Source organism: Neolamprologus brichardi, chromosome 22 (assembly GCF_056152115.1).
Source record: "Neolamprologus brichardi isolate AB-2024 chromosome 22, ASM5615211v1, whole genome shotgun sequence".
NCBI classification, from domain to species: domain Eukaryota; kingdom Metazoa; phylum Chordata; class Actinopteri; order Cichliformes; family Cichlidae; genus Neolamprologus; species Neolamprologus brichardi.
Window position 1 is genome coordinate 15,858,017 of NC_142124.1, and position 27,651 is coordinate 15,885,667.

General features: G+C 42.5%; 1 protein-coding gene and 1 long non-coding RNA gene across 3 annotated transcripts in view; one reads left to right on the forward strand and one right to left on the reverse strand.

Annotated features, from left to right (window-relative positions):
* Positions 1-1,487: 1,487 nt before the first annotated feature.
* Positions 1,488-5,487, reverse strand: LOC148096736 (uncharacterized). The gene is made up of 3 exons (XR_015717093.1): positions 5,227-5,487; positions 3,602-3,685; positions 1,488-1,740 (listed from the first exon to the last, which is right to left on the reverse strand). It is a non-coding gene; the product is annotated as an uncharacterized LOC148096736 (long non-coding RNA).
* Positions 5,488-6,264: 777 nt separating this feature from the next.
* LOC102796343 (teashirt homolog 1-like) overlaps positions 6,265-27,651 on the forward strand; it is a 30,859-nt gene continuing 9,472 nt past the window's right edge. Inside the window, exons 1-2 of one of the 2 annotated variants that reach the window (XM_006787919.3) lie at positions 6,265-6,696; positions 6,866-7,473. In XM_006787919.3, the coding sequence (XP_006787982.1) occupies positions 7,434-7,473 (40 nt within the window). In that variant the 5' untranslated portion in view covers positions 6,265-6,696; positions 6,866-7,433. Of the gene's footprint in view, positions 7,474-27,651 lie in introns of both variants that reach the window. The other variant, XM_087835006.1, reaches the window with a different exon arrangement.

Genomic DNA, 27,651 nt, shown 5'->3' on the forward strand with positions numbered 1-27,651 from the left:
CTTGAATCGCAGACACGTTTAAGTAGCGAAAGCCCATGTACAATTTCAGGCACTTTCAAAAACACAACGTAGATGTTTTTGCATTAATGATCTCTGAGATTTGTACGTCTCCACGTGCAGGTTTGCCAAGATTTCAGGTTTTGCTGTAGATTTATTTACAGCTGGTGCTTTGTTTGCGATACATAAAACCGAGGCAAAAATCTCGATGCGCAAAGGTTCTGTGACGTATTACGGCTAAACTGTGGCCCCAGATTCGTTTAAACGAATGTGAGGATAAGAAAACCCTGGGACAAATCCTCGAACCAGCAAAGGCTTACAAAAGATCATATTTAACAATGATGGCTATATATTTTCCTTTTTGCAATTAAAGAGTCCCTCTGTGTAATTTAATGCTTCTTTTCAAGTGTCGGCTCCCCTGAGACTTGGCCTGTAGCTATGCCATCGCTCTTGGTGATTATCATTAATGAATGTCGGCGAGGACCATCCCTCAATGTGACTAGGGAGGAAACACAAGCCCTAATTAAAGGTTCCTATTCATAAATATATGCCTCAAACTACACAGATCGACCGGCGCTATGCACACAAGTCATGTTAATGTCAGAAAAGCACCTTTTTAAGAGCATTTTCTCCCTTAATGTACGACACACCAGCTGCGGTGACAGATTTTAGCAGCCGAAAGCCCCGCAGCGAAGGATGTGTGCAATATGAGATTCGCAGATTTAAATTCAAGAGTAAAAGGAAAAGATTAGGACGCCCTAATTTGACACACGAGAGGACCTGATGACAAAAAGGCTCGATTTCTATCTATCTATCTATCGTCTTACTGCCCGAGTTAGCATTAAGATGTAGTTCTTGCAGACTGCTTTAGGTTTTACCGCACGCGGTTGAAAGGAGCTCATTGTGCTCAGAAGTCAAAATATAAAAAAATTCATAAAACGAAATGTTATACAGGTTTACATGACGTCACTGGAGATGAAAGTGATCCCGACTGCTTGTGTACTCTCGCTGAAAATCATTTTAAATTGCTCTAAATGTGGACTGACGACTGCTCTCGTAAACCCAATTGGTTGCGTTGTCACACCAGTTTCCCAGACAAAGCTACTGGTAATTGTTATGTGAAGAAGATAATGTTAACACTCAGGATAATATTCCACATTCTGTCTGAATGTTCTTTTTTCTCCCCCCCCCTCCCTCACTGACATTCGAAAACTCTTGTCGGAAAAAGAGCTGGGAGAGACAAACATTTGGCTGCTTCTCTTTCCTCCTTAATGGCTGAAAAATGCTAATTGGCGCGCACGTGTCAAGGAAAACAAAAGGCAAGGGAGGAGGAGAGGGAAGGAATGTGCGTGTCAGAGAGGCTGGTATTTTGAAACGTGAAATATGTCACTTTATTCAGCCAAGTTAGGACGGATTTTTAGCAAGGTTGTTTGAGGAAGCGGGAAATCTCGTCGTTTACACCGTTTGCCTGAGTAACGTTTGACCCGTGGTGGTGTGTAGCGTTTAAATCGTTTTTTTTTCCTTTTTTTGGGCGGGGGGGATCTACCACATTGCATCCTGATGCTCTGCATTTACTTTGCTCATACTTTGTTTCCGCCACAGCTAATGTAAACAAGCTGAAGCAGCTCAGTTCAGGTTCTGCGTGCTGTAAAATAACACCTCGAATCCCTCCGAGACTCCAATCCTTTAATAAACTTGCATCTGTCACCGCTGCACCGCACTTCATCACGTTCTTCGTCCAAACTGACAGAATCACAAAAAAAAAAGCCCAGGTGGGGATTACAAACCTTTAATTGCATTGTCAAAACTACAGCAACACTTTTTTTTAAACTCTTCACTTTAAACAAGTCATGGAAAAAGTAAATCTCTATATCAAAAATATAAAAAAAAAAAAAAAAACCCTCTCCTTCACTCCATACTCACACTTGGCATTTTAATTATGCAGTCTTATCTGATAGATGTGGAGATATATCTCGTGTCAAAGTTAGAGCCTGTTCTTTATTAATTTTTTATTATATATTCTTATATTCGGGCTGTCAATGATTGTCGGGAATCTGATAGGACCCTTCATTGATTGAAGATTATTCAAGATTATGAGGAGAGGTATTATCATAAGCCGTGAGCTTTCAACATTCGAAATCTTAACTTATTTGAACGATTCTAAAAGCAAAGATTACACCCTATTTCAGTCCACTATAAATGCGTTTATGAGTCCAGCAGTGTGCCCTGCAGACGGTAACAACACCCCCAACAGCAAGTCTGCGGTGCACTTATCATACTTGTATGCCAGCAGAGCCCAAACCTTTTGACATCAGAGGTCTTTGGCTGCAAAAAGCTTGAACGGTTAGCCACAGGCCAAAAATATGCAACGCCGCATTAATTATTTATAAATATTAAGAGGAAGGCATTAAATTCATGCTTTTTTCCAGCAGGATTTTTTTTTTCCCAATAATCTTCGCCATTAGCATGATTACATAAAATAGATCCTTAAACTGAAATGATAAGCATAGATTTTTCAGAATAAAAGCACAAATGGATGCCTAAGGGTAACAGATATGTTTCTAAAATGTGAATAAAGCAATCCTGCAGATTATGTTAGTCTCAAAACCATTTTAGTATTAATAATATATCCGCTGATATACATTTATAGTTCTGGTGTGTTAACTATCATTTAGCTTATTATTAAACTAACTGTTGGTATGGTCCATTGTGTAATTCATCAAATGGGAAAAAATTACAACAATTCCTTCTTAACGTACTAAAGACATTTACATTTTTTTTAATCTCTCAGATATATAAAAGTTATACATTTTGTATAAAAGTTTCCCATTTAAAACAAAAGTCAAGCAAACTGTAAATTAAAGTGGCAGAATTAACAGAACGTCACAGTTTGCGTAGCCTCAATACAAACTGACACTGCCCACACTCCCCAAAGTAAAATGTAAACAAACCGTGTGTGGCCTAAACACATATTTTTATTTATTTATTTTATTTAGATTTTTTTCCCCCAACAATGCTCTCTAAGATGCTGACTACGATGACGAAGATGATAACAAATGGAGCACGAGAGTTGAAATAGTACTGAAGGAAAAGATAAAACAGAAAGAAACTAAAAAAGGATAAGTGGAAGACAATGGATGGATGAATGGATGTTTACTGTGTTGTGTGTTTGAGTGCCAAGTACGAGGGTACTGTGCACAAATTTGATCAAAATGTGAAAGCACAAACCTCGAGGCATAAGTGGATTTATTCACTTTTTTAACAACTTTAGATTCTACAAAAGTTTATTAGACGGCGTCCAAAACTAGGTCTAAATAGTAACAGAGCCCTGCTGTTGAGCTCTCTTATCATTAGTATAAACTCAATTTAAAAATGATCATTACACTGCCTGGAAACAGTAAACAAATACACATATAATTTCCTACTTTTTCCTCATTGTTCTTTATGTATACGCCAGTCCGGCATATAATTCACAGATTACTTATGACTGCAGCTAGAGCAACAACACAGTCGTTATTAAAAGTAACAGCATTTGCTCGGCAAAATAATTGCGTTTGGCATTATTTGGTCATCTGAGACTATCGGTGTTTTCAAAGTGCCTCACCTGATTTGACAACCCGCAGGACTTGTTTGCATTGTGATCCGCTAGACTGTATAAACAGCTTTGCTTTGCATCATCATGTCAGACCTAGAAAGAGGAAAAGGAAGGAGACAAAAGGAAGCAAAAACTATAACGTATGTAGATATACACAGAGGCTGCATGGATGTTCTCACAGCTCTGAGAGGCTATCTCCATGCAGAAAACGCGTGACATGTCATCGTGCTGTCAGTGAGCTGTAGTTAAGTGGAGGAAGGTGCTTTGTGTGTACAAGTTGTGGGTGGGAGGCGGGAAACAACTGTTTCTGTGTTTGGCAATTCTCGTTCGCACACATGGACACGAGTGGCTGAATCACAGTTAGAGGATCTACTATAGCGAGCAGTTTGGATCACAATCTCCAAATCGCAAGACACTGACTTTCACTTGTACACCTAACACCCTATATGTTAGGTGAGAGGTTACACGGAGAGGGGCATTTATTAAAACGTGTGTGTGTGTGTTTCAACAGGCTGTTGAAATTCAGCTCCAAGGTCACTAACGTATACGCGTCCTCTAACAAGATGAGGTAATAAGAGAAAAACAATACTGCAGCGTCTCAGTGCATGTGCAGGGATGTTTTAAGTGCTGAGATGGCTCTCTGCCCTTTTCCCTGAACCACACGTCCCCACCCCGGCCTCGGATCAGCTCTTGCACGGCAGTCTCCTCTCTAAGCCTTTTGCTGCCCCTCCGCAAAATTCTTACAGATGCAAAAGATCAAAAGTTAATGTCAATTAATCTATATTAAAAAAAATTAAACAACTATTACATTCTTTCTATTTCATATTTCAACATTATTGACTCAATTCAGATTAGATTTCCGTGACTTCTTTGTAGCATTTTAAAGTTCAACATATATCTGAAAGTGTAAAACTAATCAAACTTTTTTTTTATTATACTGGTATTGATGCTTATTACTGTTTTTTAGCAGTGGATTAGTTTGTGGCGGTGGCTATGCAGCCAAACTGGTTCTATATTACTGCATTAATAGCTTCATCACAAAACACAGCAATGCAGCATAAACATATATAAGAATAAGCAAAGGTAAGATGTTTACTAGTTAGTTAATGGCAACAATCAGAATTATTATAATGAGGATAACATATACTACAAAACAATAGATATTAAATCGTTACATTTGTTTTCCAGTAAATGTGTGTTCACGTTCAAATATGTAGGAAATGAAACCTACTAATCAGTCTAAATAAACGGAAATGTGTGTGTGTGTATTTATATTCCACAGCTGTGTTAGCTTTGTATGAAAAGCACCATAAGACGGAGAAACGCAGCTCTCCTGTCTGTCCGCAGACTCTGAGATGGAAATATTAGTGACGTAAGTCTGTTCCATCAATCAGCAGCCAGGCAGGGACAGACAGATGTTGGGGCGGTACTTGGTATTTCTTTTACCATATAATAAGCCACCTCAGACGTGTTCCCTGCGCAGATTAGGAGTTCTGCAGACAGATAGGAGGCTTGCTCCAAAATAAACTCGTCAGTCGAGAAGCAGAAAACTTCTCTGCTGTTCGTGATCCATACTTACTACCCGGTCACTGTGAAAACGCCAAATTACCTGAAGGATAAATTAGGAAACTCACCCGGAATTAGTCAAAGCGGGAGTGGAACGGCTGGGAGATTTGTTTTGGGGTTTTTTTTAATCCAGTTTCTTCCTTGATCCGGTCCAAACCCTCTGCTTTACAGCCTGAACTGAAGCCGGTGTAGCTGGATGAATAATAAGTCCGACGCCTGGCTGCAGACGGAGCGCACACAGTCTGTGCCAGATTTCATGGCATCCAAGTTATGCTGTGATTATCACCGCACCCTCTATCGGGCTCAGTGTAAAGCAAATTTCAGACTTTTCCTCCTCTCCTTCACCGTGCTCCTCGGCGCTTGCCGCATCAGTCGGTTATACCATGATGCCTCATTAGAAATAACACTAGCCGAGATTGTGTGCTCTTTATAAACACTTTATGGTGGATAATAGTTAGGATGGAGTGTAGGCTATTAATGGAGCCTCTTGCGGATTCAGAGCCCCTCCCCTTCCCTCACCAGAAGCCCCACTTTAAAAAGGTGTAACGAATCGATCTTCAGCCTTCTTTGTCCCCCTAAAGAGGTCACCAAAAATATCCACATTTTTTGGTTTTGTTTTTGCAAAACTTTGAGACCAAAAACTGACAAAGGAAATGCTGCAGCAGCATCTTATCTAGCTGAAAACTCAAGTGCAAACATTATTTTTTCCTGTTCTCCAAGTAAAACGTTGAAAGAAATTTATATCCTTATACATTATTAGAAAAAAAAACCCTTCAGATTCCAAGCTGTTTGTAGTTGAATTATTGTGTGTTTGATGCTTGAAGTTGCAAATCTAACAGTTAGTCTGGCCTGGCAAATATCTTCTTTATTATGTAGGATCAATAACATCTGCCTGGTGCTTCGAAAAAATAATCAACAAATGTATTTTCTGTAGGTAAAAGATGTGCCCCGAGTCCTCATTTCACTTAAAACTTTATTTGGCTGTAAGTTTGTGTAGCAGTGACTGTTACATCAAATATCTCTCTCACACAAACATACACACACACACTTTTCTTACTTTTCCAGGCACCTCTCATTTCTATTGTCTGGAAACAAGGTTGCACATCGCCTCCTCGTGTGTCCAGGAACAGGACGCACCTTTCTTGGGGACAGCAAGCCGTTGAAATGAAAGCCGTCCCAGTGAACAATTAACAGCCGCAGATTGACAGGTGGGCTCTGACTGTCAGGGTGACGCTTGTGGAGGGGTGGAGTAAAGGAGAGGCCGGAAAGGCAGCTGGATGTGTCTGTCTATCAGTGGGAGCTGTCGGAACGCACCACGCATCACCAATGTGCGCACATTTCACTGCGGAGAAATATCCGGGGACGCTCCTCCTTGCGCCTTTAAAATAAATAATAACAATAAATAAAAATCAGGGAATAATAACAGCTGAGACCCGGAATCTGCTCGCTTTTTTTTCCTCTTTCTATCTTTTTTTTCTGTGATGACTTTGTGACAAATTCGTCAAGTGTCCGTGTTGACAGTCGGGCGGTAAGCGTATGTGAGTAGCCTGTTTCTTTATCCAGTGGGTGCTTTCAGGGAGATGGGATGTGAGTTGATTGCTCCGGGGTTTCCACACGCTCACACTTGACTGATTGACATACACCCAGCCCGCCTAACGTGTCACTCTTTCCTCTCCTTTTTTCTCCCCTCCTGATTTCCTCCTGTAGCTGGAGGAGACCGGAGCTGTGGCACCTGGACGGAGGGAGAGATCGCAGTTTTGGACTCATCTTCACCGCGGAGTGTGAGTTAATACGCACGAGCCGGATCTCCGTTTTCTTCACTCTTGCTGTTTAAGGGGGGATGAAATTGTCCAGCCAGCGGGGCGAACGTATTTTTGATGGAAACGAGGCGACGGGCTTCAGGCAGCTCTCCCATATAATCCCTGCCCGACAGACTGAGATCCGCACGGAGCTTTCTGCTAGTTTTCAGCACGCCAGCCTGCGATGAGTTCTTCTGGCAGAAGTTAAAGGACGAGCCCCCATTTTTTCCTTTTGATTTTCTTTCTTTTTTCTTTTTTCTTCTCTAAACGATCCGCATCGTTTTCCTCGCCGGACAGCCCGATAATAACAACGATCAAAATAAATCTCAAAAACATTTCTTCAGCATCGTCCCCAGCCGAAGAGCCCAATGAACCGCTGCTGGCTCTGATTTCGTCGCCTTGCGCCGGTTTCCTCTCCAGCTCGTCCGCTATTTTGATCTCTGCATGAAAAGTCCAGCGGAAAGTCTCGCAGCAGCATGCCGAGGAGAAAGCAGCAAGCACCGCGGCGGTCAGCAGGTAAGCCCCGGCTCTGCAACCGAACACTCCCACCCCCCACATCAGAAAGGCTCCAGCACGCACACTTCGCTCCCTCCCCGGGTAGGATACAAAGCCAGGGATCAGCACAGATGTGTCTACCCCGGACAAGTTCACGCAGTAGCTCCAAAGGCCTGATGCAGGACACGATATAAGCGCTCAAAGACCAGACGTCCGTGGCTTATCGGTGAATTGTAGCTCAGAGTGAAGCAAAACAAATGTGAAGTTTAATCTGCGCAGTTTTCAACACTCAACCCAAAATAAAGTTTATTTAAATAACCTAGAGCGTAATCTCCGATCTCTATTGGGAACGGTAGCGTGTCCTTAGTTTAAGCAGCCATTATTCAGTGCCAACTTTTCCCGTTAGAGGCAAATGCGCTGAGCTGCACTTTAGTTTCAAGCTTTAAATCTGATCCTCCACTAGGTTGCCAGCATCCAAGTTCTCCAAACAAAAGCTCATCTTATCTCATTTTTACAGGCTTACGTGCTTGATGCGTTAGTGTCAGAAAAAAAAAAACAAGAAAGAAAAGAAAAAGAAAGAAAGAGGGGGGAAAGGGAAAGTAGCGTATTTTCAGCTTGTGTTCCGCTCTGGGATTGCCATCCTTGATTTGATGCTTGATTGATCGCCTGTCATGCGACTGCCTTTGATCTATTCATTCCTGATAAACATCAGTAAATCATTCACCATAGAGACACGCATGCGCCCGGCAGCTGGACTCCCTCAAAGGATAACTTTTTGGCCCCCGCAGAGGAGCAAAGAAAAGACAAATTGAAAGAAAAGTTCTCAAGCGGGATAAATACTTTGCGTTTAATACCCCAAGGGGGAGGGAACAAGGGAGGAGGGGTGCTGGGGCGTAGCAAGATCACAGGGTGAACTCCTATGGTCACTTCAGACCTGACCTCTGTGTTCATCCTGCAGAAACAGGAAATGCTGTTTAACTTGAGTGCATCTGATATTAAGCATGGATAGAAAAGTGAGGAGAAGTTGTTCTGGAAGTCATTAGAGGATTGATTCAGTGTGGTATAAAAATGCAAGTTTAGTATAATCAAACTAACAATTACTAATTAACTTTTCCAGTTTTGGCAGGCTGTTAGCTTCCTAAATATGAGATGGAAAACTGTAATCGCATTCTATAAACATAGCTTAATGTGATTTAGAGGAAGGTGTACTGTGACGTGTCAAAAGTCCTGTTTTGATTTGAGAAAAGGGAAAGATCAGTGAAGTAAATTCCACTTTAACAGCCTGACTTTTGACAGTCCGGCCTACGTGTTGTCATTAAGTTGACCAGACGTGAGCTGCTCTGCGAGAGAGTCGCATGTTTGCCTGATTCCATTTGATGTCCCTGCGAGAGACGGCTGTGATTGACATGCATTTCCAAATGACGGGGGAAAGAGGAGCCTTTGAAGTTCATGCAGTAATGACCAAAGCCGAATAAAACAGCTGTAGAATGTTAAGCAGGCTGTGGAAATGTGAGGTTAAGCAGACTTAATCAAGGTTGTGACGGGAAGACTTTGAACTCGGTGGGGCTGTAATTTCTAATTGACGCAAGGCTTTAGTGATGATAGAGAGAAATGTGTTTGAAGAACAAGCCTGCATGGTGAAAATGAATAGTGGCGGTTTATATACCTCTGCCACAGCTTTGCTAGCGAAAACCCCCCATAGGAGAGCAGAAAACATGGGGGGGGGGGGGGGGGGGGGGGGGGTTATGTTTTGTTTTTTCCAGACTCTCCTGGTCATTTGGCTGAGCTCTGAAGTGGCCCCATTCCTGCTCAGCTTTTGAATATTGATTCGATTGTCTGCTTTTTCTGACAGACACATACATCACAGGCAGTAATGGTCAATCCTAACTTGGCGGGCTTTGTCTCGACATTATTTCCAGTACTTGACATACGGTCAATCCAAAAACTTTTAACACCTCCGCTGATGTGCGTGTGCCTGCGTGAGACTGTTTCCTCAGTAAAACGGTGTACACACCTATAAACACAGGCTATTTTTATAATGCATTACCAGATATTTCCACAACCCAGATTTGTCACTTTGGAGTTGCACTGAAACAAAATGTTGCATATGCTCCTCAGAGAGAGAGAGAGAGAGAGCGGGAGACAGGGTTTCAATAGCTCTTTGTATGCCATTTCAAATGGGCTCTGTTTCATCAGTCACAGTGATGATTTTAGACCCTGTAATGGCGCTGTACCCTATCTAGTTTATGACCAGTGACAATACATCAGTGTTCTTTCATTTGGAACCGCATTACTGCATCTGTTAGTTTTGGCAGTTGAGTTCAGTGCAGAGCAATTTGAGCAGTAGAGACTTTTGCTGCAGTCATTTGTCGTCATTTTCATTCTTTCTTTCTTTCTTTTTCCCTTTTCTTTTTTTCCGTCTCCCTTCACCAAAGTGCAGCTATGTACATGCATTCCTCGAGTAATTAATGGAAGCTAAACAATGCAGCGATGTGAAGTAACAATAATCAAGGATGAGAATAAACAAGTGTGGTGAGAGATTGATTTGTAAAAATAAACCACACTAAAAGAGCAACCTGTGTGGGGTTTTTTTTTTAAATCTTTATACGAACAGTTTGCTGACTGAGCCCATGCTAGCTTAAGGTAAAACAGCTGCAAAGAGTGCATGTGTTGCCATTGTGCCAGTGTTGCTTTAATTTAAGTGCAATTAAAGTCGGGCCTGAAACCATTACCCAACAATTTAAACGTCACCAGCGAGTTTAGCTGCTTATCAAACAAGAAAAATATCCAACACTGACCGGATCTTGACTCTTGTTTGTCACAGGAAATCCAACATCTTTGGGTTTTGCCTTGTTTGGTCGCATTTTCCTTTGTATTTTTGGACATGCAGATTAACCGATGAGTCGAGATGGTTAGCTAAACCATAAAAGGTTTAAAAGCACACAATCAATGCTACAGACTCTGACATTAACTTGAGCTCGTGCCACTTTTTAAAGAAAAGGACCTCTTAGACTGTTCAGTAGCAAGGTCGTCTTCAAAAATGACAGCACGTCCTATATACTAGACCAAGCTAACCAGTGTTTAGTTTAATTAGCAGATAGGCGATACTTTATATAACATTTACAGAGAAGCCATAACTCCAGATTTGCCTCGATGCAGAGGTCACAGGTTTGATTGCTGCTTGAAAATTAATGGTATTGCCGCATGTCTCATCCTGCTTCTAGTTTGCCAACCGCGATATCTTAAATCAAACACTGTCACTCTAAGTAATGAATCTGTCAACTAATCATTCAACACGTGAGCGTGATTACAGTGTGACACCGTGTTAAATGTATTCCTCGGGATTTAAAAAGGTCTAGCTTCAAAAAAAAGAAAAAAATAAGGACGAAAGGATCGTCTTGATTACGTACCCCGCACCACGCTCACTTTTAATGGCTGAAGTAAAAGAGAAAGAGGAAGAGGGAGCACACTGTGAAGTGACCAATCCACTGTGAGCTGAGCAGGATGCAGCTCCATAAATGTCTATATACTCACGCGTGCCCTGTTTTCAGTTCCTGTTCGCTGTTAAAAGCCCAAGTTTCGAAATATTTGATCCTGATCCTGATCCTCATCTCCTCTGACAGCCGAGCGATCAGTTCCTGTGCTGACAGAATTAGTGCAGGTCACGATGAGAGAGAAAGATGCTGCTACGCTGTTAAACATGGCTGCGTGGCCCTTTCAGAAGACAGTAATTGGTTTTCCTTTCCTGCTCTCCTGATAAATTTGTAAGGTAACTGAGTAGGTTTGACTGTGTAGCTAATTAGAAGTTTAGCACTCTAAACATAAATCACTCAGGTTATAATCACAGACTGAGAATGCTGTTCTTTTTTTCCCCTTTTTTAAAATATGCATCATTCGTCGTGCGCTGTAAACTAACTTCACTGCTACATTTTAATGATTTCTTTGTAGCTTAGCTCTACACATGTTTAATTAAAGCACCGTGCAGCATTCGGCTACACCGAAGCCACAACAAGCCAGGATGCACACACATTGCCTAGCCCTGTGAGCGTCTTCACTGACATCAGCGGCTGCCTTCTTCTCTCCTAAATAGATTGCCCTATGCTGCCACTATCTCTGCCTCAAAAGGAGTCTCTTAATTATGACTCGTGGGGTGGGGGGGTGGGGCTTCCCTTCTCCTTGACGGCATCGTTAGCTGTGGTCCCTAATTATCCAGGTAGCTGACAGATCAGTGACAGGTCCACCGATTACTGCTGACAAATTCAGCAAGGTGTCAAGTCTGCAAGCTGCCTTGATAAAAATCAACTCGGTATCACCCGCTTCTCATGTGCCCACCTCAGTTGTTCAAGTGTAAACTCAACAACAGCTGAGGTGGCTCCGAGTTTGCCTGCAGCATCACGTGACAATCAAAAATGACAAAGAAGCCGTTGCTCTGATCGTGGGTAACTCGACTCAAGTAGCCATGCGGTAGGCGTTAGAGGCCTTTTAATAGTTTAATGTGAATGCGGCTTTCCGCGAGTGTGAGAAGATTTTCTTAATGCTCTGCCTTTCCCTCTGATCTTTCTGCTAACAGCCTTTTGGTTTGTTTGACAGAGCAGGAACAAAGTTCCTAGCCGAGCAGCGTTAATACATTTTGTTGTTGCTACTTGGCATTGTATTCCTCTGCAGGAATTTAGCTCGCGGCGTCTGTCAGCTGAGAAACAAGCACAAAATGATGACTATTAGAACCCTATGTTAGTTTTATCGGGATGCTTCTGATAATGGATTTAATGACATTTGTCAGGGTTTGAAGCAGTGCTGAGAGGGGAAAAAAACATATGTGGAGTGAAAAGTGTGTTTCTTGCTGTGAATGTGTGTGTGAACCAATCTGCATCACTGGGCAAGATGAGGAGTTTGCTCAGCCCTGTGTGTGTGTGTGTGTGTGTGTGTGTGTGTGTGTGTGTGTGTGTGTGTGTGTGTGTGTGTGTGTGAAATATTCAGATCCCGTGATAATGCAGTGTAGGTAAAGTGTCATTAACAGGTGACATTGACTGAAGGAGTCGGTGGATATATTTGCTATCCCGCACTCTAGTTTCATTTGCATGTGGTGTCAGGAAATCAAAGACACACACTAATGCGCACACTCACACAACTCCGCTCTCTGTCCTCATCTTCGTGGAGGTTAAGTGACAAATGAAGATCGATGACTGCTCTTATGGAAAAGAGGGTTGAATTGAAAATATGTGGGAATTAGACTCGCCAACCGAGTGAAGACGTAAAGGCATTCAGAGCCGCGGGCGCGAGGTAAAACCATCCCCGAGCTTAATGAGGTTCAGAGGAAGCAGGAAAACCTGGGTTCTCGCTCAAGCGCAAACACGAGGAGCCGTGACAAAGAAATAAAAGGAAAACAAGGTCGTCTTTACAAGAATGAAACCCCCTCTGCCTCGCCGAAACACATCCTGCGCTTATTTGTTGTTTCGGCGCCTGTTTTGGATTCGTAAAGATACCTTGGCTACGATTCAAAACAGCTGCAAAACAAAAAGCCACAATTTACAGTGGGGATATAAAACATTAGGAGGAGGAATAATAAGAAGGAATCCGTTCACATGACTGGACCCGAGGGGGTTTTAGGGCACCGGTTGCTAATTATTGTGAAGCATACATATGAAGGAAGCGTTTTCCTGCTAAGTGAGAAAAAGGGAAAAAAGCTGAGCGAGTGGACAAGCAGAGATAATGTCTGTGTATATCCTCAGAAGCAACCAGTGAATCCAAAAACAGCTGATGCAAGATGGGAGTCCTGGAGGCACAGATCAAACATATGACTTTCACACAAGAGAATAGGTGTAGCTATTAATATTTTTCTTCCTTTGGTCATTTGGTTTAGGAAATCAAACCTATCCAGATGAATCTAGCCTTTTACCAAGTTAACCCAAGATTCTCTGTGTTGTTTATCAGGGTGTCATTCCCATCCCGTCTATACATGATTGGCTGCTAAATATTACAGTGATGACGCCGCCATCTTTCAGTTCAGAGACTTCACGGCCGCTTTTTCAAACCATCGCAAGAAATCTCCAGGCCGTTTAAAACCTCTGCTTCACTGTGACAATCAGGATTTATGGACAGAGCTGCAACGTACTTGAATTGCTCTTATTGCCCACTATTTTCTTTCCCCTGTTACTAATTTTCTCTCAGAAAATAGTCAGTATAATTTCAAGATTACATCTTCTGGTACATTTATTCAATCAGCAATGCAGAACATTCAGTGAACTCTCGTGTATCAGAAAGAGAACCCACCACCAGCGACTGAAAACAACTCTTTTTTTTTTGCTTTTGTTTGAAATTAAAATCATTCCCTAATTTATTCATTTGACACAATCGGTTCTTTTATTTGCACATTTTCTATAAGAAACTAGGAGATCCAGTTAGTAAATGTAACTGAGGCCAACTGAAAATCACCACAGCAAAGCACTGAAGAACTGGTGGGTTGTCAAACCCCCAGAGAGAGGCCAGCTGCACTTACTTTGTTCTACACAAACACCGAACTCAGTTGTACTCTGTCACTACCTCCGATAACGCTGATAATTAAAGAAGCAGGCAAAAAGAATTATTAGGCCGAGAGTAGACGACGCAAAATGGATGCGAAACAAAAAAACTGAAAGAAAAATGGCCAGTCGTGACTAAATACAGGACGATGGGAGGTCCAGGGTACACTCAGAGGTCAGTGTGTACTCTGGGGAGCACCTGTCTGCCTCCACGATAGTATACACATTGTGATTTGTGTGCTTTGTGTGTCTGTTTCTCTGTTTCCTCATATTTTCTAGCTCACAGCAGAACTGCTTTAGCATGAACGCATGTTGCATCAGTGATTGATTGATAATGCTTGCTGGAACACTGGAGTGACGAGGCTTTATAGATCTGATTCGTCTTTTGCATTTTGCTACGACGATCTTGGCAATTGCTTTGCAACAACGTTTTCCTTTCATCTCTACTTAATATACTGGAAATTGCCACGATGGCGGTGCCTGTTGCTGTAATTAGGCGATCGCGCGAGAGATAAAACTGGAGATACATGACCGCAGTGAAAACTATTCTTAGTACTCAGTCAGCTGTGGTAAGAGTGAAAAACTGATGTGATCCAGAGATCTTATAAGAGAATTTGACAATAGCACAGTACAAGGTGTTTTGGGGGTGATTCTATGCAGGCAGTTTTATGTCTCCGTAACCACTAAAATGAAAGGTAATGCTTCAAAGTAACTGTCCCGAAGAGTTTCAATATGGCTGCCAAGGCTAGCTTCTGTAAGGGCTTTGTCTGAGTCGCAACATTCAAAAAAACAACAGTGTTTAGGTGAGAGAGAGACCACCGGACGGCTGTGCTGTGTGGCCTTGAAGTAGAGTTGCTTCTGTTAAGCAGCCTTAAACATCTGGGTTTAAGAGGGGCGGGTGGGAGAGGGGAAGAAGACAACAGAGGGTCTGAAGAAAAGGTATTAAAAGTGACAGATGAACAAGAGTTGGGGAGACGCTCTCCTTCAGGAGCAGCTGTGACTGCTGCCATCGCTCTGACAGGTGTCAATTAAGAATTACTGCAGAGGCCCTGTAGTCATTTTTTTCCTGCCCGGCTGTCCGTCCGTGCGCCTTTTTGAGAAATAGCGCTTTACCCTTGTCACTGCGTTAGCGCTTAGCCACAGTCGCCCCAGAAAATGAATGCATTGGCTGGCACTCTAATCAATACCCAGTGTATTAGCAATTATTTTGCCCATTGATTTATGTTGGGGCAGCGACTCCCAATGTGTTGTTATTAGCTGCTGATTATATGTGCCTCCACTATACTGCAAGACATGCACGTCAGCACATACGCATTCTCTGCTGCTGTTAGGCAGATGCATTTTAACCTTAGAGGCAAGTACGCGTTTAAGAATAAAATAGACAAACGAACGCTTTTAATCCTTTCACGTATTTCAAGATATTTACAGGTCAGTATAACTGTGCTTGCGTTGCCTTCTTATGGATGGGCAATGAGCACGGTTTTGGTTTGTGGCTGATAGAGCGATGACACCATCGGCACTTTGGTTGGTTGCTCATCAGTCTCAATGTCTTTCACTGCATATGAAACAACTTGGGGGCTTGACTCTACAGCTAAAACAGGAAAAAGAGTCTCTTTGGCAGGGAAGCGACGGAGGTGAAAAGGGACAGGGACAATAAGCAGAAGCTAAAAAACACAGAAAAGACTGAACCTCAGACGGGCATTTACTAACTAAAGAGAGCTCTGGGACATGAGAAGGTTCAAAAGCAACATTCAGTTGGAAATAACAAAAATATATCAATTTATTAGCGTAATGCAAGTGGCAGTCCTGCCTTTGCAATAGCTGCATGAAGTTGGCTGCATGGCTTTTCCATCATTCTAGCTCAGTTTGGAAAGAAAGCACATGAATAAAACCTTACTGCAGATGTAATTCACTGTTCTTTTCATAAATGACTTTCTCTCTGGTGTAGCTGTTTTTAGTCTAAAAGTATTTCAAGAGTCCTAATATGAGAATGATAGAAAACTGCTTTGTTCTCAGATACCCCAGGGTGTAGTAAAAATACTAAACATATCCTGCTCCAGCACAGTGGGAGCACTTGTGCCTCCTCTCTTTGATATATAACTGTAAAGTAAATACATTGTGGTATTTACAGACATTTGAAGCCAACTAAATAATAATAGTGAGTTATATTTCCATCTTGCTGTTTAACTTTGCCACACAGCAGTGTGCTGCTGTTTCAGAGGGTGATGTTAGCACCGGCTATATCAGTATGTTTCAAGGTGTTAGCCATTCCAGGAAAGGCAAAGAAAACTCCATGTAAAGCAAAAATGCAACCACAGCTGCAAAGCGTAGTGGAATCAGTTCTTCAAAGCGAACAATAAAGGCCGGCAGAAGATTGGTCAGGAGTGGGAGCATAATCAGACCCCCCCTGTAAAAATCACTACATTAAATAAACATATGAGCACAAGCTTGTGGTTAGGTTTCTCGTTTCCTCTGTCAGGTAAAGCTGGCAAGACCCAGTGCTGTATATCACCAGAAGGCAGGTTACTTGTTTTTATAGCAGTTGATAAACGCTGGCCTCAGCATGTCCAAGCGGCAGCCAGTGCAAGTGGACAACAGTCAGGAGGCGGAAATTTCTATCCCCCCAAGGAGAGTTTATGTAACTGATAACGTGGGTTGAGAAGCAATGAATGTGATTTTTTTGGACACTAGTTTACTGCAGATAAGCCATCTGGGTAAGGATACAGTTAACAGATGACACTTTGTCCTTGAGAGCGGGCGCTGAGGAAGGTCACGCCTTGTGCGGTGTCACTGCCATCCCTCTTTCCTCCCCTTTACCTCTTCATCTTTATCTCAGCTACTCCCTTCGTCTTTCCGTCTATCTGCTGTGTGGGACTTTTTTTGGGGGGGGGAGGGGGGGGTTACTGGCCCTCTTCTCTCTCTCCCTATAAGCCTTTTCTCATCTTCCTATCTGTCATCAATCTCTATCTTACTGACTCAATTCTCCTCTACCCCGCTCATATTTTCTTTCATCTTCCTCCCTGTCTCTCGCCCTCATCTATCGCTCTCTCTCACCGGATGCTCAAGAGTCAGTGAACTGGTTACAAGAACATGAACTCGACATCTGAAAAGGAGAGTGTAATACTTTCCTCTTTCAGGCCCGCTGGCCTTGTTCTCATATTTCAAGAGGCTGTTTTTTTTTTTATACGTCTTCTTCTCAATATTCTAATTCCAGCAACATCCTGCAGTCACACTTGTGAGTTACAAAAATCCAAAAGTCACAGGGCAGTGAAGACTTGTGTCATGTTCTTTGAAGTCTAAACACATGACTATCACATACAGAGCAGTTCCTATTAAGCAGACAGTTTTTCCATAAAGCATGTTGTTCAGGGAAGAAGGGGGGGAAAAAATCAAAGCGTATTTTGTTGGTTTGGTACAATTCGTTTTTATCTGCTCCTTTCATTTAAAAGGATCCCGGTGACCACAAATTGCTTGGGGTCACGCAAAGTAATCGCTTAACAGTCATCAGCTTCAGCGCAACACTTGACGGGCAGTTGAAAGGGGATATAATGTTTCAGTATCCCGGTCGATTCAACAACACCACATGTTACCTCCAGAAAATTCCTCCCAAATCTTCCCAGAGCCGCTGTGCTGTCTCAGACGGTGACAGTCGCAGGGGGTATAAGCTGTCCCTCTAAGTCGTCTGTCTCAAAAAGAACAGCGGGAGGCCTCTCGCACAGCCTCCCGTGTCACTGTGTCTCTTTCGTCAGTCACTCCCTCACGCGCCAGACCGACTGTCTGTCTAGCTCACTGGCTGGATGTCCACCCGAGCATCTGTTTCTGATCACCCGTCTCCGCGCGCGAGCCCGCTCGAGCGATGATCCCAGCGTTGACCTGTTTACCTGTCTGTCTCTGGTCCATCTGCCTCTCGTCTCTCTCGTCACGATGGTGCACGATGACAGGACTTGCCGCTATGTCAGAGTAACAAGCCAGAGAACATGTTGACATTGAGCAACGCTTGTGTGGTGCGTCTGCACCGACACTGAACTTTGGCATAAACACAGAAAAATGACCGACGTGCTGTCTGCTGGAGTCGCTTCTGAAACTTATTTATGAAGTACTAACCCGAGGCGCCGAACATGAGGATTATATAATGTTACTTTATTGAATGTTATGAGAAGATGTTTCCATTTTTTTATCAGGTACACCAGGCTGACTTCCCCTTTACCCCATTTTGTTGTTGTTTTTTAATATATATATAAATATATATTTTCTTGACTGGGGAATAAATAAATCTCACACCAAGAGTGCATAAATATAAAAACTGTGAATTTTATGAGAAAATAAAAAAATAACAGAGACTGTTGGATTCCATCAACAAAAGTTTCAATTAATTTTTTCTTTGCCTCTTAAATTTTTGCATGACTCTGATTTTACTCTTATTTTAATATCATTGCTGTTATTTTTGCTTCCACTGTTACATGCTGTGTATTCCTTCTGTGAAGCTCTTCCTGGCATTAACCTGTAAATCGTGTCATATAAATAAATATTGCGTGTTTATTTGCTAGTGCGTTTGTTGCAGACACACAGACTGAATTATAAGTGAGGTTAGTTTTGTTCCCAATTTTTAAAATAAGTCAAAGTCTTTCTCTCAACCACAAAAGTCCCCTCACACACATTTGGACTAACTCTTCAGAACTTTCAGGCTGGGACGATGTCGCGACTAACTTTTTTTTTTACCCTCGAGTAACACATCTGGTTAGCAGTGTGTGTGGCATGCTGGATGTTTTCTCCTCAGTGTTTTGTGGGTTAACTGATGTGTTACAAAGTTACCTGTGAGTACAGAGGGGGGCTAACTTAATGTTTGAACATAACATTTTAGCTAATATCCATAAGCCTGGGCGCAAACTCAAAACTCCTGGATGTCTGCACATTATTCACCTTATAGCTGACTGCAAGTTTTTTATTTGCTGGAATTTGGTAACATAATAAATTTATGTGGGATTTTTCCTGAGTATTTCAAATTTTCATAAAAGCATATTTAGCCTTTTTGGACGTAGTAGCTGCTTACACAAGTGTAATATGTTTGCCACATGGCAATTTAAAGTTCTTTGCCTTTTAATTGATATCTAAGTTAATTTGATTTAACAGAATCAAATTCTGTCTTCCGTCTTCCCGTATGATTTGGCTGCTGCCTGCTGTTTCACCTTTGTGAAGGTCTGTGTAATATAGCTGTCATCTTCCTGAATAATTACAGTATTTTTGGCGCTCGAATCCAAAAGTCCAAGAATGGCCACATTCCCAGTTTTATAGTGTCTGTGAGTGTGAGTCATTTCTAGGTAAATGTGACACACTTTTTTCCTCTCCATCTTCTAAGTCTATCACTCCATTCCTCATATTTTGCACCTTCTATTTTTTTCTGAAGTGAGCTGAAAATAGACCGAGCGCTGTAAGAAAATACCGTCGTATTAACTGGGATCAAAGTCCCAACAATAAGACATCTGAGTGGACGGCAGCCATCAGCTTAAATATACTTCACAAACCAGAATACTTGATTGCTGAAAATGTAGCACATTGTAAATCTAATACTAGAAGCTAAATTGAATTTGGGTTGAGAAATGGAAAATTTGGATTCAGTACGCTGCACACTCAGATTTTCAGTATTGATTAATTTGGCCTCTAGTTTCTTTGTCAGTCGGCGCAAAAATGTCCTTTTTAAGTCCAAAAAGGAAAAAGGGATGAATTTTTAAAATCTTTTATAGCAAATGTGTGCTTCTTTTGGTTGTATGAGTCTGAAATAAGTTACTCAAGACTGCAAAGGTGAAATGACCACAGTGCAGTTGGTGTAAAACTTAAACATTAGATGCTTTTTTTTGTGCCAGTCGAGAGAATAGAAACATCTCTTCTTAGTAGAGTGCGGTACTGTGCGTGTCCGGGATGTTTAATTAAACTTCCTCAAACTAAACAGGATCATGGAGCAGAATGGCCTGAGCTGATTAACATCACGTACATCAAGGTCAGTCAATTACCCCGTTACCTCATTAGACTCTCCCCTCCCCTCAGTATTTATATAGTCAGCCAGCCAGCCAGACAGACGTGATTAGCTGGCTGTTGGGGAAACCACTGAATTTCAGTTAAGGAGATTTGTACTTGGATACTGACTCCCTGTTTTTTTTTTTTTTAAAGAGAAAATAGTGCATTTGTGAAACCCATTTTCACTGATCTTCAGTGAGCTCAGACTTTTACTGAGCAACACACCAGTCTCTGCTGATTTCATAAAAACAAAATAAAAAGGTGCAAGTCATGTCGAGGTAGCATGTGTCCATGTCTATTTCGGAGTGAAATCTACTGTTAAAACATCACAGCAGTTGCAGGAGCGCATTTAATGCTAAAATACATGACGTGACGCTCGTGCTGGTTATCGTATGTCTAAACTTTCACTTTGAGAGGGAAGCCTGTCTTTGGAGGAGTTAGCTTAAAACGATATTTGTATTCATGCTTTAAACTGTGCTTTAAAAAGATAGCATTAGCTTTACAATGCCACACAGTAGACCTACTTTTGAAGCACTTCTGATGGCACAATCCTGAGCGGGTGGAAATGTGCACCCCTCCTCTGGATATTTGGGATCTATTATGTATGGAGGAGCTGAGTGTCTACAAGACCATGGCCAGAGAGCTAGACAGGACAGAGCGAGGCACTATTGTGCATGTGCTTGTGTGTCTGTGTGTGTGTGAGGGGAAAGGGAGGGGGGACAGAAAAAGAAGCAATAGCAGGAGGGGCATAAAGGGGTGAAAAAAAGAGGAGAAAAGGAGACTGACAGTAGACAAAAAAGAACCAGAGAGGAAAGAGGGGGGAGGGATATGAGGGAGTGGAAAAAGAGGAGGCAAAGCAACAGAGGAGTGAAAGAGAAATGACTTGAGGGGTTGAGGGATGGAGAGAGGTGAATAAAGCGAGAGAGAAAAGTATCAAGGCAATGAAGAAGAAAAAACAGAGACGGAGAGACAGTGAAAGCAGTTGGGTAGCGGAGGGGAGAGAAAGAGGGGAGGATGTCACCCATGGCTGCCACTCATCACTCACTGCTTAATGACGCAGTTTTTTTTCTCTTCTCCTTCTTCTTCTCCTCCCGCTTCTTTTCTGTGGGAGAGAGGGGGAGGACAGAGTTTGGCCCGCACCCTATCAAACAGGGTCATACAGAGTTCACAACCTCCAGGTGGGACCCTCCTCCAGGGAAATGTTTGCGTGCCTGTGTGACCGCCTAGTGCGTAGTTTCGAAGATTATCTCTGGATCCGAAGACATTTTGAGGATAAAATCTAGACGGACGGGGAATTACAGTGAAAGTTAAGGATGCTTTACATTAAAAACCGAGAACTGGAGTGAAATTCCGATTTTTTTGCTCGCCCGACAGTCGCAAATGCCTTGTGCAAAGTTTGTCTTCGTGTGTTTATATGTGTGTATATGGGCATGTTTGTTTGCACCAGAAGCCTCTCTTGACTGTCTGCCGCTTCCTGCTGGGACCGGCTTGAGTTTTGATTCAGTTTGTGTGTTGGGCGTGTGTGTGTGTATGTGCGCTTAGCTCCACTTGTCCTCTCACTCATTCCCGTTTCTGGGAAGCATCAGCCGTTTAAAACTCAAATGGCAGGATTTTTTTTTTCCCCCTCTCCCCTCACTCTCCTCCTCACACCAAATTTGGGGAACAGCTGGGGCGGCCATGCCGATGATTTGTCTCCTTCTACCCGTCCTCCTGACAGGTTGAGAGCATGCACACACTATTAGGCGCGCACACACACATACAATTAAACATGCTTTCAGTATCACAGACAGACAGGCACAAACACACATAAACACACTCGCACAGACACAAAAGTAGACTCAGTATAAGAGGCCGTGTTCTCAGGGTGCTGCCAAAACACTCTGATTTCCTTTAGCCTAGGCGGCCATACATCAGCTTGGGGCCTCCCAGCCCGGATGGCAGGGGCTGACAGAATGACATGTGTCATTTATCAAACGAGGGGCGCCAGACCTCAGGAAAAGAACAGACCGCCTCATGACAAAGCCCCCCCAAGAGCTCTCCTCCACTCGCAACGAGGGGAGTGTGTCACGGGGTAGACACTGACAAATCTACGGAGATAGAACACACATGGATGCATGCTGACACCAACACGCAAGCGGAGGAAACGCACACTGAGAGCCACTTCCAGCTCAGATGCAAACCCACTGATCGCATATTATACTCAAGCTGCTTTGTGGATTTTAAACACATTGTTTGGTCGTCTTTAAAGAACGACAAGACTTTGAAAACACAAGTAAAAGAGGGGGGGGAAATCTATATTTTATAGCGTGTTTGGAAGCGAATGTACAAACACACATACCCACACATACTCCCACATATATGTTTTCCTCGCAGCCAAAGAAGCCCCAGCCAAAGCTTCTCCTGTTGCCAGCAGCAGACCCGTTCTTCTTAATGAACGCTCATTGGCTGCCGAAAGGAACTCTCTTAGCTGGCAATGCAGCTTCATCTCCTTCCTTTCATATCTGTGCCACCGCATACACACAATAACCCATTTTTTCTCCTTCATTATGTCTCCCTCTCCACTCCTTCCCTTTTCCCTTCCCTCTCTCTCTCTCTCTATCTGTCCTGATCCCCCTCCACCTCCTTTTACTCTTTCCATAGCCTGTTCATTTGTCTTCATAAGCCTAATTTATTTTCTCTGCCAGATGCGAGCTGACAGCCATCAGTCACTCTCCCACACATACTGACGCACACACCTGACCTCCTGACACGCAGACAAATACACTATGCGCAAATGCACAGCTCTTTTCTCACTTTTTTTTCATTTGCCCTGTCTCTATTACACACACACACACACACACATACAGACACACAAACACAGGCCATATTACCTCACGCTGCTCTGAGGTAAGCTCTGCAGTCACATACCCTCTGTTTTACCCCTGTCCTCCACCCCCTCCAACCCCCAAAACCCTCCCATTAACATTACTGAAGATGGATGCGTCTTCATAGCGGAGATTGATTGCGGATATAGAGTTATGGTGCCATTTATGTGTGTGTGTATGAGTGTGTTAGTGTTAGATGGAGGGCACTTTGGGAGGCGGCGCTGGGAGCTGAAATGCGAGGGAGGCAGGCTTTTCTCTCCTTTCCAGAACCTTCCAGCCGTTCGTTGTCTGTCCGCAGTCTGATATTGTGCTCTGTTGAAGGATTGCTTCCTCTCTTCCTGCTTCTCTCTCTCTCTGACTGTGAAGCCGTTCATAACCATTGTACACACACACACACACACACACACAGACACACACACACGGGCATGCATGCATACTCGCACAGGCACAATTAGGGTGAGATGGCTACTAATACTAGTCCACTTTGAAAGCCCACTACATAATTTACTGACTTTCTCCAGGGACCCTTTCTCTACCCCTAATGCCTTCCCCCCCCCCCCCCCCCCCCCCCCATATCATTTTGTCTTTTGTCGCTTTATTGCTATGGTCATCAGGAAGTGGGGGGGAGTCCACACATACACCCTGTAAACTGCTGTGTGCTTCAGCTTTTTCTTTTGTTATATATTTTTTGTTACGCGTCTATGCTATTCATCATGCTTAAGTCCTAAACTAGTGTTGAAATGAAACAGTGGAACTTTGTTTAATGGAGCGCCAGACTTCAGCACTAACTCGTCACTCGAGCAGACAGAACGAAGAAAAAAAATGTGGCGATGCATAAAGGATAACGGTTTTGATGGTGCACAATTGCTGGAATTTCCCTGGTGACACATGCAGTTAAAAGCACTAAAATGTTTGGGGACATTTGGCTGTCCTGAGCAGCCTCCTGCCCTGAGGGTTTGCCGTCCTAATTAAATTCCCTAAAGTGACTTTAGGGGGTTTTAAAGTTATAATTTCTTTGTCTGTCTGTTCGCATGTTGGGAAGGGATATGTAAGTCAGGTCTCTGAGGTCTGGTTCTTACAAAGCCCTCTGCATTATTGTGTTCTGAGCACGTTGCAGAGACGTAGACAAGGGCAGAAAAGAGCTGATGAAATATTGTGATGCAGGCAGACAAAATAAAATCTGTGTGAGTCGCCTCACTGTCTTATACTAGACTGTTAAAAAGTTTCAAGCTCAGCTCACACAGCACTATAAAAGACAAATTGAGTTATTTTCAATATATTGGTCACAATTAGGGGGGTTTGCTTTCTACTATTTTTGTGTCCAATTTTACTTTATGCATCAAACACAATGAGAATTTTAGATTTTTAGAGATGTACAGATTCAATTTTTTCTGAATTGCCATTATTGACTTTTGCTCAACTAGATTTTCTTTCTATATATATAAACAGCATACACAATCAAAAATCAACTAAATTAATAAACTTTACAAATCGCCCTAAACTACAGTAAGGTGCAGGATCTCCTGTTAGGGAAACTGGGGGAAAAAAGTGCTCTGCAGCTGGAAAGAGGTACAGACGATTAACTGAAAATTAGTCGCTGTGCGCCACCTTTATCTGACACATTTCACCTTATCAAACAAAAGCAGGTGCAACACATTTATAGAACAAAACCAATGTCAAACAGTTGAGGATGCATGAATCAGACCAGCTCATAATCGGACATATGAAAGGTTATCACCGGTCCTGGCTGAGAAGTCACTGACCAATCAAGTGGTGCATCTTTAAATGCATTCATTTGGCATTTAAATAATGCTAAAAAGTTCCCAATTGGGAAATTTCATGTGAATTCTCTGTTAAGTCATGTAGTAAAACAAATAAAAATTTGGTGCATGACCTGCTAGGATCTCACTTATAAATTACAAGCTTTAGATTAATGGTGCAAATTCACATACAGCACGTGCGTTTTTTTGCTAACATTTAATTTCTAATCAATTCTAATCTACCAACCTTAGCTTAGCCCCTTTACTGCTGTTCACGCACCTTTACATAAATTATACAAAATACGTTTGTTTATCATGTACCTATTATAGCTTTTATGTGTTGATCTTCTTTCTTGAATCCATAACATCCCAACTCAGAACCATCCAAAGAGTACCATTGACGGGTTAGACACCCGTCAATGGTACAGATACTTTATATTTCAAATAAACTGCTTGGGCATTTTGTCTCTTTAGCAAGAGTGTCTTGTTTTAATGAAATTGCGAACATTTTAGCGAATAAAATGCAAGGGATGCAGTAAAGTAGCCCAGTACAGAGGCTAGAGTAATTGTGAAATAAGTGCTAGCATGTTAGCAGTGTGCTACCTGTGTACGGTTAGCTTATTGGCTACATTAAATCACCAACTACCCCTGCAGGTTTGTCACTTCCCCACATATCTTTGAGAACATGTTTTTGTGTTACTGAGCCATTAGGGTGCTTCTTCTCCTTTATTCTCTGCAGAGACTGAAAGATCAGATTCATGGAAGTGTGTGTGCATTTTTTTCCTCTGTGTTTCTGTTCCTTCTTCATGTTTTGTTTCTTAGCAGTGTACAAAGTGGATGGCCTCTGTAAATTGAGGGGAGGGCTGACAGCACAGCGAAGGTTGATTGATGGCATATTGTGCAACCGGACTCAGCTAGACCAAACTGGTTAGGTGGTGACCCTGTTTTGGCCCTGTGCCCTTTTGGTTTCTTTCATTTTTTTTTTTAATTCTAGCTGTTTTTCTCCCTCTCCCTGTGCCTCACTGTCTACCTCTGTCACTTGCACACACTCAGATATACAGAATACATAAATAAAGACTTCCTCCTCTTGCTTCTTCTCCTCAAGCTCCCCTCATCTTCATTGTTGCACTTAAACTCGCCGTTGCTATCATTCTTTGTCCGCTGTTTCCTTTCTTCCTTCCTCAGCCCACTTTGTTTGTCAGCGCTCTTTCAGGACAGGTTTGGTCCCGTGAGTCATATCGTCAGGGTTCATTTTACAGCCCTTATTCATATATTCTCTGTCAAAAAAAAAAAACTTTCAAGAAGCACACCGGAGCCAGTGCTGCCTCTGATTTGGTGAAACTTCCCAGTCGCCAACCAGTTCTTGCCCGCAGAAAAGCTCATCAACAACCTTGTTTGACAAATTTAGGAGAGTTAACCTAAACACTGGGCACACTACTTTAAACTGTGTTTCATCCTGTTTTTTTCCTGCAGTGATTTTCTGCCTCTGTTCTCCACACAACCATAGTGATTTATGGTAATTATCCATCTTTGGGGTCATCCATCAACTGGTTGTTGCTAGGCAATGGTAGCAGCTGTTGTTTAGTCGGGGGAAGCTTTGCTGTCAGGGGCAATGCAGGTGAATTCAAAAGACGGCATCTATGAGGAAAAGACGGAGCTCTGTTATTTCACGAGCCTGTTGGTTTTGTGCTTCATTCCTTCGTTTTAGATTTAAACAGAACACCTCTTTGTCAAAGCAGCGGCCACCCCCGATTAAACAAAAATTGAACAACTGCAGGAGATTAAAGATATTGCGCGTTCCCCAGAGGTGTGCACTGCAACAGAAGATTAAGACAATACAGGTATTTTCATTTTCACGAGGTTACAATTTAAAATGAAGCTTGTTTACGTGAAGAGAATAAAAATGGCAGAGGGGGAAAAAAACTGTAGAGGAATTGATAATGTTTTCTCAAAAAGAGTCTGTTTAGCAAACGGCATCTGTCTGATACAGCCTACATTAAAACAGTTCTTGGCATACGTGGAGTAAATCTCACTCACATCATCTTTAATTAGCATTAGTAATGCTTTATCCGTACTTTGCCTGAAAACAAACCAGATGGTTCGAAATGTGTATGTAGCACCGGAGCAGTGTTCGATGGTTAGGTGTGTGTAGGGTTTGGAGGGAGGGGGTTGGCAGAAAACTTGAGCACAGAGGGCTTTAATCTGTGGCGGCAATGATCTAATGGCTGTTGTTTCCTCTTAGAACAAGCAGGCACTGACAGTCCGAGGAAAAGGTGATTTATAGACCACAGTCGGTGTCGCGGCGCGTCAAAAAACTGGCTCTCGGAAGAGCTGAACAAATAAGGAGCACAAAATGAAAACAAAGACGGGTGTAGAAATTCAAGAAAACTGGCAATGTTGTTCTTCACATTTGTTTCTTTTTTTTTTTTCTTTTAATCCATCACTGATCTATTATGTCAAATGAGTAAAACTCTAGTTAAAAGGCACTGGCTATGATTTAAAAAGGCTTTTAGCATCGTGAGTAACTGCAAACTGTTTGGAAAGGGTTAGGTTCATCATGCAGGGTCAGGGAGCCGTCTTATCAGTCGACTAGTCATGCTGCAGAAGTGGCGACCCCCCAAAAACATCCATAACTGCAAGAAGAGCACAGACACCTGCAACAGATGGTCTGGCCCCTGTAGAAGCTGATCTCAACATCACTGTGTTGGTCTCAGATTACATTAAGAGAAACAGAAGACAGAAGCTCGCCTGTATCTACAGAAGCAAAGTGGCAAGTTCTTTGAGATCCTGGGTTCAGCATACCCTGAAAACCAAGCACTGATTTAATTTAGTTATTACCTTTTTTGGGAAAGTTAGTGGCCGAGAAAAAAACACGGGGCATCATTTTTGAAAGCATCCATTCAGGCTTAAATCTTTTGAGACATGTGAAAGCCAAGCCAGAAGTGTTCATTTATTTTTTTAGGACTGTAGCTCATCTGATATTGCTGTGGCTGACAACAACAACAATTGCCGTTTGCCCATACGGCCATCAGCGTGAAGAGCAGA